Source organism: Hyperoodon ampullatus (genome assembly GCF_949752795.1).
Source record: "Hyperoodon ampullatus genome assembly, chromosome: 3".
Lineage (NCBI taxonomy): Eukaryota > Metazoa > Chordata > Mammalia > Artiodactyla > Ziphiidae > Hyperoodon > Hyperoodon ampullatus.
In genome coordinates this window covers 136,486,734-136,499,439 of record NC_136916.1, presented here as the reverse complement: position 1 = coordinate 136,499,439, position 12,706 = coordinate 136,486,734, and the positions used below count along the sequence as shown (strand labels likewise).

At 40.3% G+C, this 12,706-nt stretch overlaps 1 protein-coding gene across 3 annotated transcripts in view; it reads left to right on the top strand.

Annotated features, from left to right (window-relative positions):
* CCDC198 (coiled-coil domain containing 198) overlaps positions 1-8,806 on the top strand; it is a gene marked incomplete at both ends in the record, with an annotated part of 32,334 nt that extends 23,528 nt beyond the window's left edge. For 2 of the 3 annotated variants that reach the window (XM_079700060.1, XM_079700061.1), the window contains 3 exons: positions 633-731; positions 1,509-1,668; positions 8,571-8,806. In XM_079700060.1, the coding sequence (XP_079556186.1) occupies positions 633-731; positions 1,509-1,668; positions 8,571-8,806 (495 nt within the window). Of the gene's footprint in view, positions 1-629; positions 732-1,508; positions 1,669-8,570 lie in introns of all 3 variants that reach the window. The other variant, XM_079700059.1, reaches the window with a different exon arrangement.
* Positions 8,807-12,706: the final 3,900 nt, after the last annotated feature.

Sequence of the window (12,706 nt, the reverse complement as noted above, 5' to 3'; positions counted from 1 at the left end):
GTCCCTTCCCCTTCCTGGCCACAGCAAGTGATGAATGAGGGTATATTCACCCTTGGCTGCCCCATTAACTGTTCACATTGTCTCACTGGAGTTTATGATACACCAGGGGAGATCACCCAAGTCACAAATAATCAATTTTAAATCCTTCCTAAACTGCAGTGTACTAGGGCTTATAGTGGAATATGGGAGTAAACCCTACAGAAATAGGTTGGCCCCCCTCTAGTTTCGTAGCCAGACAATTACTCAATGACAGAAGAAGCAGGGAGAGAGAAGCAGGTCTCATCAAACCAGAACACATTTCTGGGAAGATAGTTAAAGCAGCTGTTGACATGGAAAGTGATATCTTGTCAAAATGAGATATGGTAATATATTTCCATTCAAGGTTTGCAAAACTCTACAGGGACCTTAAAAATGATATGATACACATGGCAAATTGCCACTTCATTCACTGATAGCTTCACTAAGAACTGGTCAGGAAGCTGCAATGGTCCATCTCTGACGTCACAAGAGATCTCTGTGGATTATGACTGATGATTAAGATCTCACTCTGTTCCAAAAAGGATTTCAAGTTGTGATTGCAGAGTCAGAAACTAATTACCCCATGCTAACGAGTGCGTCATCTTTCATAGCAGGAACTGGAAAAGAAGATGCAAACTCTAATGTATCCTTCTGGGAAAAGACAATATTTACATAAGATGCAAATGCTGGAAATGAACCGTAAAAGACAAGAGGTAAATATGAGAAGAAGAGGGTCATATTTACCAAATGTACTCTACATAATCACTGCCCTGGCACATGAATATAGTTAAGCATTCATCTCCAGTCTTTACCTAGCATTTTAAATTTAGTCATTGGAGATGAAGTTTCAACTACTGGGGTTGAGAAGAAGCAGGAAGATCCCTTCTGTTACCAATTCTGTTGAGTCTTTCCTCTGTTTTCCATCCTCTCAAGGATGTATCCATGTCTCAAGTCTCCCTTTTTTTAACTGTTGCTTCTATGACATTCTGGCTCCAGCAGGAAAATGAGGTTAATTTTTCTTGGTTTAGTAAAAAGGAAGAGGGTGGTGAATTGGTCTGTATTTTGATACCTAGGCATCTCTCTATAATTTAAGCCATAGAATCATTTTATAAGCAAGATCTCTTGTAACAAACCCCTTCACAGTAATGTCTCCTGTAAATGTCATAACCCAAATTCCTCACTCTAGTGAATAAGCCTGAAGTCCCTGTCTTCTGCAAATCCAAATATATCATCTAGCCTATGGTGAAATGGTTTTACAAAGGTCCTCACTGTTTTGAGATTATAGGCATGCTCCCCTTTCTCCTAACAAACCTGCACGTGAAGAAAGTTTCCATACCTTCTAAGAGGAAAAAAGAGAACCGTGTTCTATTTAGGGGACCACAGATGTCTACAGATAAGCACACCATTTGCAAAGCACCTGATCTGTTGACCTACTCTGGTGAAAGTAGCTTGAGGAGAGAATACTAACTGTTTTAGCTGATCAATTTCAGTCCCAAGTGGAATTGAAGACAAGTCTTCACAAGGAGGCAAGAACTAATAAGCAGAAACAGAGGGACCATAAAGTCAAGAAAATCCTTCAAAGCATCCCAAGAAATGATGACGGTGACTTTCTAACCTTGTTGCCTGATGAAACCTTGAACAGAAGTCCAGGTGAGGCACACAATTATTTTAGTAAAATATTTCAAGCATTTTAAAAACTTCATCAGATAAACTTCTGATGTGGAGTGGGGAAGGACAGAGCTGCCCTCGGGTTCCTGTTGATATTTTACTCCTGGAATATAATGGGCCTGCTGTCATGTAGTTTTGGATGGCTGGGAAGAAAAGGCAGAAGCTTCAGCACTGTGGTGAGATGACTCTTTTTAGAAATGTACTGTACTTTACATGCATGATTGCAATCCTTGCACCATCCCTATGAGGAGAAAAGGCAAAAGGGCCTCATCTTGTGGTTAAAGAGAGTGAAGCACGTGGAGATACATTAAACAGCAAACTGGTATCCGCCGGTTTGGTGCCACATGCAAACACTCTCTCCCCACCCACGCGTTCCCCTGCAGCCCTCTTCGGCTCACTCAGAATGTCTAAAACTGAATCCAGCATCACTGCCCTCTCCAGGCTTGCTCATGCTGCCTCTACTGTCTCAGTGGGTGTGGCCTCCCTGTTCTCTGTCGCTCTGCCGGAGACCTAGCACCTTTCCAGCCCTGCTGCCCCCTCTCCTAGCAGATGGTCAGTCACAAAGTCCTGCTGGTGTCACCTAGCGCTGAAAGCTTCCTCCCTCTCCCATTCCCCACACCACCCTCAGGTCAGCATGTCACCCCAGGGCTATTGCTACAGCCTCCTGATGGTGATCCTCCCTCAGATCCTACCCTCCTTTCATCAATCCTCCACTTTGGTAGTCCTCAGTAGGGTCCCCAGACCACCAGCATTAACTGAGAACTAGTCAGGGCTCCAACCAGAGTGACTGAATCAGAAACTGTAGGGATGGGGCCCAGCAATCTGAGTTTAACAACCCCTCAGCCCCCATGGTCCCAATGCTCCTAAAGTTGAAGAAACACTGCTCTACTTGGTAATCAAAGCATTGCCCACAGACCAGCATCATCTGTATCACCTGGGAGTTGATTAGAAATACAGAATTTCAGGCCCCATCCCAGATCTACTGAATCAAGACCTGAATTTTATCAAACTCTCAAGATGATTCTCAAGCACAATAAAGTTCTAGAAGCACTGCGCTAATACCAGAATAATCTTATGAAATGCAAATCTGACCATATCACTCTCCTGCTGAAAAAAAAAAAAAATCCTTCAGTGAGTCTCCTTGAGCCTGAGGACAAGGTATAACTCCTTGCCCTGATACTCTAAGCCTTCAGGATCTACCCTCTCCCTACCTTCCTGGCTTCATCTCCTGCTATGATCACTCCCAGCCCACACACTGCAGTCAGGCCAGGTTGCTCAGGGGCCTCAGATGGCTCTGTGATTTCCAACAGACATTTTGCTCATAAGCTCTGTGTTGTGTCGCCCCATCAATTAGCATCCCATTAAGTTTTCCCTGTCTGTACTCCCCCAGAGCAAACCCACCACTGCAAATGCATGGTATTGTTCACATACAGAACTTACTGTGCTGTGGGTCAATCCCCCATTAGCAAGACTGACCACTTAGAGATCTACAGAAATGCTGGCCATGTCTCTGGAGGTCTTGAGCTTCTAAGATGCAAAGTTACCAGCTGAAAGAGACACTGCCCCTGCTCAGAGGAACGAGATGCTTAATCAATAAGTTAATTAAATAAGAAAAGGCTGAATAAATGAAAAATCTACTTGGGACATCTATTTAACCTATACTCCCACATCCCAGAATGAAATATGCTGTGTAGTCACATAGAAAAACAACTTTTACCATTTAAAAAATATTGGCAAAACCACCAAGAAAGGTACCTCAGTTAAAATTAGACACTTAGAGTCATTGCTTGAGATCAGGCCAAAAAAACCCTAACATTTGGAAGATGCTCCAGATCTGGAGAGGCCAGGGGAGACTGAGGCACATGGAGAAGGGGGTTCTCCTCTGCTCTCCTGATACTTTTTAAAGCTGTTTCATTTAGTTCCAGCTAAGGTTTCTTGAGTGCTTACTCTAAGCCAGGCACCGTGGTCCACCCTTAACATGAATTATCACATTTAAGCTTCACACCTATAAGACAGGAGTTAATATTAGCCCCCATGTGACAGAGCCAGGATTCAAGGCTGGGTCTTTCTGATTCCAAAGGGTGCACTCCCACCCACCCCCTCATATAGCCTCATCAGGACTCCAGCGACTCAGAGCTGTGTCCAGGACAACCTTGGGAAAGTCTGCAAATGTAGAGGTTATGACTCCTCCAATTTCTCTCTCAAGAGAAGGTTTCCCTCTGCAAAGCCTTATAGACCTCACCACTCTGTAGGCATATGCTCAAGCAATGGTTCCTTTTTACATATTCCCAAGTAGCATCTTTGATTTCCTTCTTTGTCTTCTAAAAGCAGTTCACTTTGCTTTCTCCTAAAAATGAAACGTCACTAAGATCATAGACTTCCATGAGCATTCTGCTAGTTGGGTTCTGGTAATTAAGGTTCCTCTGTACCCGGTCCCTCTTATTTAAGGCTTTATTTGTCCATTTTTATTCCCTCTTTTGGAAGGTGGGATGAGAGTTTCAGCTCTCTTGTGAGATAAAAATCAGTCTTTGTTTCTTGCTGCCTCTTTAAAATGAAATCACACATGCCTTACATATATGTTATAGATATTTACATGGTAAATTACATATATCTGTGTAATACATGATAATGTATAACTTACACAAAGTGAACATTGCTCTTTTAGGTATACAATTCTATGAGTTTTAACAAGTTAATGTGGCTCCTACACTTCCCAGAAGCCATATGAGTCTAGTGAGTAGAAAAAGCACTGGACTTGGAATCAAAGTCCTTTACTTGAGCCCTGACGCTACATTCACTAATTGTAAGCTCCATGGGAGCTAGGATCTTTTCTTGTTCCTAGAACAGTGCCTGGTACATAGCTGCTCAATAGTACCGCTATTAGAATAGAATTAGAATAATAGAAGCCCGAATAGTACCACTAAGAGTAGCCACTCAATAAATATTAGCTGGGCTTCCCTGGTGGCGCAGTGGTTGAGAGTCCGCCTGCCGATGCAGGGGACATGGGTTTGTGCCCCGGTCCGGGAAGATCCCACATGCCACGGAGCAGCTGGGCCCGTGAGCCATGGCCGCTGAGCCTGCGCGTCCAGAGCCTGTGCTCCGCAACGGGAGAGGCCACAACAGTGAGAGGCCCGCGTACCGCAAATAAATAAATAAATACATAAATAAATATTAGCTATATATTTGTTCATATAGCTTTATTCTACAGAGAGATTATAGCTAACTTCCAGTTGTCTAACCTCTTTGAACCTCAGTTTCCACATCTATAAAATGGGAATAAAGCATTGTGTCTACCATGTAGAGTTTATATAAAATTCAAATGATGCGTGTAAAAGCTCATATAAAATGTAAAGTATCATATGGATAGGGACAAAACTGAAGAAATATGGAACTGATGTCTTATAGTGAAAATAACTACCTGCTTCAGGGGAAGTGTCACTCCATATACATCATTTGAATGTCACCTTCACAACTCTGTTCTTATCTGGTCACTTGTACTATTATTTACTTAGTATTTTCCTTTAAGGTATCTTGCTTTGTTTTATTTTTATAATTTAGCCTTGCCTGTGAATTACCTGTGACATTATGGGTTCGATATAGTGGTAATACATTTTTCTAAAACACATATTATAAAATACATAGCCATCAAACATTTTTAATGGTTGGTATGATCCTTGTACTACCTAAAATCACTCCCTATTTTTCCCACACTGGCCTCTGTTTCTTTCCTCTCTCCCCAAATTAATTTTGAAGTAGGATACACTTTCCTCTACTCTGCTCACCCAAAACACATTTAGGTTTTAAAGGTTGTGTTTTTCTTGTTTTCTTTTTTCTTTAAGTCTAGCAACCATAAAAAATCAAACAGATTTATCAAAATGTAACAAGTAATAAGACATCTAGCTCAGAAGTTCTCAGACTTTAATGCTTAGTATACAAAAATTTGTATATAGTGCTTTGTGAGTGACTTAAGGGATTTTCAAGGATAAAACTGAACATGTGACTTTTGCCTCACATACTAACTTTAGAGTTGAAATATCATAACACCAAGAGCGTAGTGAGAGTCAAGCTATTGCTAATATTACATTAGATCCCACCATTAACAAATGGTCTCTTCCTGTTTCAAAGCTCCTGCCTCTAGTCTGCAGAAAATCCCTGTTCTCAGTCTGAGTGATGCTTCTAATAGTTCTGGGCTCATGTGTAGATCAGAGATGATTGACACGCTCTGGCCCCAATGAATGAAGTCCTTCCCAGGTCCCAGTTACCAATACTTCCCACTTGCCAAAATTTTCTGATGGCTCACTTGTTCATTCCTTTACTTATTTACTCTTTCAACAGATACTGAACTGAGTAGATGTGGTACTTACAAAATAGCACACACAATGAACAAAGGAAAGTCCAATGAGAGTATAACTGAGAGACCTAATAATCTGAGGAGTTGGACAGTTTCCGTGAGGAAGTGATATTTAAATTGTGACAGGAAGTAGCTGCATGAAGGGAGCGGGTGAGCACGTGAGCGTAAGGAACAGAGTCCTGGGACATCCTAAACTGTGATTGATAAGAGCATGTGCAAAAGCCCTTGAGTGGGAAGGAGCCTGACAGATTCCAGACACCAGATGGAGAAGAGACATTGAGATAGAGAATGATTGGAGATGGCTCTGGAGGCACAGTCAGGGCCCAGGGCACACAGGTTCTCATAAATCATGTCAAATAAAGACTTTGAACTCTATCTTAAGATCAATGGGAAGCCACTGAAAGAGCAAGTAAGTGAACTATTGGGTTTATATTTTAAATATTACTCTGTCTGAACTGTGGAGCATGGATGGGAGAGGAATGCACGAGGATGTGGGGAGACAGGTGAGAAGTACATAGCAGTAGTGCAAGAGAGAGGTGGCATCTGGACCAGCAGAGAAGGGTGACACAGAGGAGGGAGAGAAGGAGCCAGATATAAGATATTTAGGAGAGAGAACTGGCAGAACCTGGTGATGAATTACACATGGGTACGTGGAGAGAGTGAGGTGGTCAGGAGGATTCTTGGGTTTCTCCTGAAGAACTAGGCAGATGATGGAACAAAGTTACGACCAAGTGCTGGCCTAGGGTAACTGGGAGAAGAGGCAGGTTTAAGACAGAAAAAGAAGGTGGAGCTGACATATTGCCAGGAGACATCAAAGAGGAGGTGGACAGTTGTACAAAAAATGTATCAGAGTTCAGGAGACAGATTAGGGCTGCAGGATAAATTAACTATAGTTTTCTGTCGGGGCTGTGTAAATAGATAATGCTAGTAAGTACAGTAACATTCAAGGGGAGAGCAGGGTAGCCCCTCAGTGAGGCAGAAAGGGAACTCGTGAGTCACAAGGCATGAATCCTCACATTGAAATGCTTGATTTTCTTTTGTAACCATATGCAAATTCAGATATCAAGGGCCTAAATAAAATATGCCTTAAGATTTGATAAACAACTATCATGAAAACAACATCCATAAAATTACAGCTGATTCCACCAGACTGAGGGAAAAATCTGGACTTTGACCCAGGATGATTTTCCAAGCTTGAAAATGGTCGTTAAGATTTTGTTTTCTTAAAAGTCACCTTCCTTGCATAAAGCCGTGTTGTTCTGAAGTGCATTCTAAAAGGACACTGGGTACTACTTAAATAAAAAGCTAAAGTAAAGACATACATGCACAAAATCCCACACCAAAAAACAAATTAAATCTCTTCCAAAAAAAAAAAAAAGAAGGTAAAATAAGTGCCTGACCCTTTGAGCTCCCTAGTTCTGTAGATCTGGCATCTGTGTCTCTGAAAAGCTCCATAGGTGATTCTGCTACGAAAGGCAGAGCTGATGTGAAGGTTAAGAAAAGTGTATAGTATGTGCCTAGCATGTAGTAGATGTTCAATAAGTAGCTCCAGGCAACATCACCTGTGCAATATTCTTGCCAAAACCACTTAACCTTAATTTAATCACAAGGAAACAATCAGAGAAGCCCAAATTTAGGGCCATTCTACCAAACAATTGACCTGGATGCTTTAAAATGTCAGTGTTAGGGAAAAAAAGAAGATAATGAAGGTGGAGGAGGAAAAGAGCCAATGAGAGAGTTGGGGAGGGGGAGAGAAAGAGAGACGAAGGAGAAGAAGAAGGGGGATATGGGAGGGGGATAGGAGGGGAGGGGAGGGGAAAGCGAAGAAGAGAGGGAGAGAAGGAAGGAAGGAAGGAAGGGGAAGAGAAGAAAGAAGAAAAAGATAGGAGAGTGTTCTTGAATTAAAGGAGACTAAGAGACAAGAAAATAAAATGCAACACATATTCCTAGATTGGATCCTGGATCTAAAAAATAAAACACAAACAGACAAACAAAAAGCCATTATAAAGGGCATTACTGGGACAACCATGGATATTTGAATACAGGCCGTATATTAGAAAACAATGTTGTCTCAATGTCATATATCTTAAGTGTAATAACTGTATTGTGGTTACATAGGAAAATTGCCCTTGTTCTTAGGAGACTTGTGGTGATGTATTTTGGGAGAAAGTGACTGCAACTAATTCTCAAATGGTTCAGCTGAAGAAAAGCGTGTGTGTGTGTGTGTGTGTACATATATGTATAAAACAATACTGTGACAAAATGTTGTTCATGAGTTAGGGTATACAAGTGTGTACTGTGCCATTCTTGTGACTTTCAGAAGATTAAAAAGTTTTTTAAATAGCAAGGAAAGCATTTTTAATGCTTACAGAAATACCAGTTGAAATCCTTTATGTGTGTGTGTGTGTGTGTATTTTTTTTTTTTAAAGAACACGAAGTAGATTATTTTGTGTTCCTAAAAACCTAAGCACTTAAACAAATACATCATTGTCAGGGGAAAAAATAAATTAAATGAACTTCTAATTCTTTGTAGAAAACACACAGAATGCAGAATTTCTGGAACATCAAGCAAGTAATGACTATTGTGCCCAGAAAATTGGCAAATTGGAAACATGGCTCCGTGAACAAGAGGCTCGTGGACAGCTTCTCTGGGACAGTTCCAGCTCTGACTCAGATGAGTCGGGGAAAGACGAGAAGAAACCACGAGCACTGGTGAGGACCAGGACAGAGAGAATTCCACTTTTTGACGAGTTTTTTGATCGAGAATAATAATACTATTCACTAACCTAGATACTGAGTGCATTGAAAGCTTACCTTCCTTTAAAAATTCTCCAAGGTAGTATATGAATTATTTTGAGGACACCAATTCACTTTCTTTTCATTTTGAAATCCTAAGATTAAACATGTGAGATATATTGTTAATTATACTACATAACTAACTGCCTCAAAACTTAAGGGCTTAAATAACAGCCACTTATTGTCCAACTTTTCTGTGGGTTGCTGGGCTCAGTTGGGTGGTTCTTCTGCTGGTCTCTTTTGAAGTTTTTCATGCTGTTGAAGCCAGGTGGCAGCTAGGACTAGAGTCCTCTGGAGGCTCAACAAGGACACTGAGACAGCTGGACCTCACCCCCTCTCTGTATCATCCCAGAGCCTCCTCATGTGGATTCCCCAAGTGCTCTCTCCTGCAGGGTAGTGAATTTGCTTTTATGTCAGCCCAGGGCTCCCCAAAGCAAACGTTCCCAGAGGAGGAAAAGCTGCCCATCCTCTTAAGTCTAATTCATGGAACGGGCCCCAAATCACTGCCCCCCAACACACACTCGATTGGTTACTACAAGTCATAGGCCAGGTCACAGGCAATGAAAAAGGGGCTACACAAGGCATCAATTCCAAAATGTGGTCTATCAGGGTCCATCTCTGAGACATGACACCCCACTGTTTTAAAAGCAAATTATTTCTTATAAAACAAATAGATGAGAGAGTAAATTTGATAGAAATAAAAATGACTTTTTAAAGAAAAGTCACAGTGATGCTACAGCAGACAGTAAGCTCACTTAAGTCACTTTCCTGTGAGTTAGAATCTTGTTATCTCATAACAGAGAGGCTATAGGAAAAAGGTAAAATAATGTCGAGTGTGGAAGGTCCCTGTGAGTTGAAGCTCAAAATTAAATGAAGATCCCTTAGATTATGGTGTAGATCTTAGAACTCTTTAAAAGGAAACTTAGAAATGTTCAGTCCAAAAGTGATTATATTTACAAAATTTAGATTTTTTTTTACCCTTCAAGCAATCTACTTTATTCAGATTTTACCAGTTACATGTACTCGTTTTTGTGTGTATTTAGTTCTGTGTAGTTTTGTCACGTGTGTAGATTCATGTGAGCAACACCACAATCAGATACAGAGAAGTTCAATCACAAGAATCCCTTGTGCTATCTATAGGGGCCCCCAAAGTAGATTTTTAGGCAATTTTAAGAACTTCTTTTGTATAAAATTTGACTCCACTTTTAGCATAACCTAAAAATATTTTTAAGCCATCCAGAAGCTTCTAAGAATTTAGTGAACTTTAAAACAAAGTAAAACAAAAATACCCTTTTAAGCCTTCTCTAGGAAACTTCCAAAAAGAAAGCAATAGGAACACCCCCTGAATTTGACATTCAGTGCATTCGGATCAGTCACTAAGAAGATAAAAAGACTGCTGTGTCAAGGGATGAACATTCATGTTTCTTCCAAGGACAGAGACAATTAATTAGGTCATCCCTGGGCATTTTTACTCCCAGTTCTTTGCAAGCAGTATTCTTACTTTTTCTTTGGTAGGTAAAAAGCGTATTTCCTACAAAGGAATGCATAGATTGTTTGACCAGTCAGCCTGTTTGGAAAAGTAAGACCCTTCTCTTTTTTTAATTGAAGTACAGTTGATTTACAATGTTGTGTTAGTTTCAGGTGTACAGCACAACGATTCAGTTATATATATGTGTGTGCATATATATATATCTATACACATGTATGTGTATACACATGTATGTGTGTGTATATTTATATATATATATATTCTTTTTCTGATTTTTTTCCCTTATAGGTTATTACAAAATATTGAATATAGTTTCCTGTGCTAGACAGTAGGTCCTTGTTGGTTATCTTTTATATATATAGTAGTATGTATAGGTTAATCCCAGCCTCCTAATCTATCCCTTCCCCAGCCCTTTCCCCCTTGATAACCATACATTTTTTTTCTATGTCTGTGAGTCTCTGTTTTGTAAATAAATACATTGTATCTTTTCCAAAATAAACAAATGGGACCTAATTAAACTTAAAGGCTTTTGCACAGCAAAGGAGACAACCTACAGAATGGGAGAAAATATTTGCAGATGATGTGACAACTGAGAAGGGATTAATTCAAAAAACAACCCAATCAAAAATGGGCAGAAGATCTAAATAGACATTTTGGTAAAGATGACAAACAGATGGCCAACAGGCACATGAAAAAATGCTCAACATCACTAATTATGAGAGATTATGGCCATTCTGACCAGAGAAAGGCAAATCAAAATCTACAAACAATAAATGCTGAAGAGGGTGCAGAGAAAAGGGAACCTTTCTACGCCATTGGAGAGAATGTAAGTTGGTGCAGTCACTATGGAGAACAGTATGGAGGTTCCTTAAAAACTAAAATAGAGTTGCCATATGATCCTGCAATTCCACTGCTGGGCATATATCCTGAGAAAATATATTTTTAAAAGACACATGCACCCCAATGTGCATTGCAGCACTATTTACAACATCCAAGACATGGAAGCAACCTAAATGCCCATCGACAGATGAATGGATAAAGAAGTTGTGGTATATATACACAATGGAATATATGCACAATGGAATATTAAATGCCCATCGACAGATGAATGGATAAAGAAGATGTGGTATATATACAATGGAATATTACTCAGCCATAAAAATGGATGAAATTTTGCTATTTGCAGCAACATGGATGGACCTAGGGATTATCATACTGATTGAAGTCAGACAGAGAAAGACAAATATTGATATCATATGATATCACTTATATATGGAATCCAACAAAAAAAGGAAAAGTAAGATCCTTCAGAGGAGAAATGAGTTCAACCTATTCTCAACATCCTCATATTATGGTTGACCTGGAAGGTTTAAAACAAAGTGGGGTGGGCAACTCCCAGCACTGAAAATAGCAGGGCCTATGAAGGTGTTCATGGCTCTGGTCTGTGACTTGAACTTGAACAACACCTCCTTCTACACGTTCACTGGTCTCTAAGCTACATGAGGGCTCGGCCTGCCTCCTCCCTGTAGTATCCACACCCTACACCGACCCCCGTTTCCTAGCATGACATCTGGCACCGAGTTTATTATTAAATGTTTGTGGAATTCATTAATTTATGTGTTAACTAGTCAATTAGAGGGGCACTTGTTTCTCTCCAGCTATGCAGTTGCTCACTCTCACTTTCATTTCCCAAGAGTCTTAGTTGTATAAGGTTGATTATACAGTTTAAAAAAAAAAAAGATGGGGGGATTTTTTTTCCCCTAGATCTTGGAATTTATACATCTAAATGGATGGCACAAATTAGACATTGTCTTGAGATACAGGAGTTAAGACATGTATGTGTACCAATGAGGATGCCATAGCTCAAAATATTTCTTGAAATTCAATCAGTGTGTCAGCTGCAAAAGAAAGTCAATCATAATGCCTTCTCTATTTTCCTGCTCCATGTGGAACTCTCCTTCACCCAATCTTAAACTCAAGAATTTGAAATTATAATAATAATAATAACAGTGATAGTAATAACTGCTAATGTGCACTGACTGCTTATGGTGTGTCAAGCACTCTCCAAATGCTTTACGTATATAATCCATGCAATAATTTTGTGGGTCACCCGTTTGACAGATGAGGAATCTGAGGCACAGAGAGGTCAACTAACTTGCCAGAGTCACCCAGCAGAACTGGGTGTTTTTGAGTAGACCGCTGCTTACAAGAAGGGGCCTGATGGGAGCCAGAAGCATGTGCCTCCTCTCCCTAATTTTACCTCAACTCACCAGTTACATTCTGGAGCATTCCACATTTCTGTTACATGTTTTTTGTTTGGGGAGTGGAATACTATTACACTGGAAATGGTGAGAGCTTTCTTTTAGCAAGAAAGAATTGCCGTG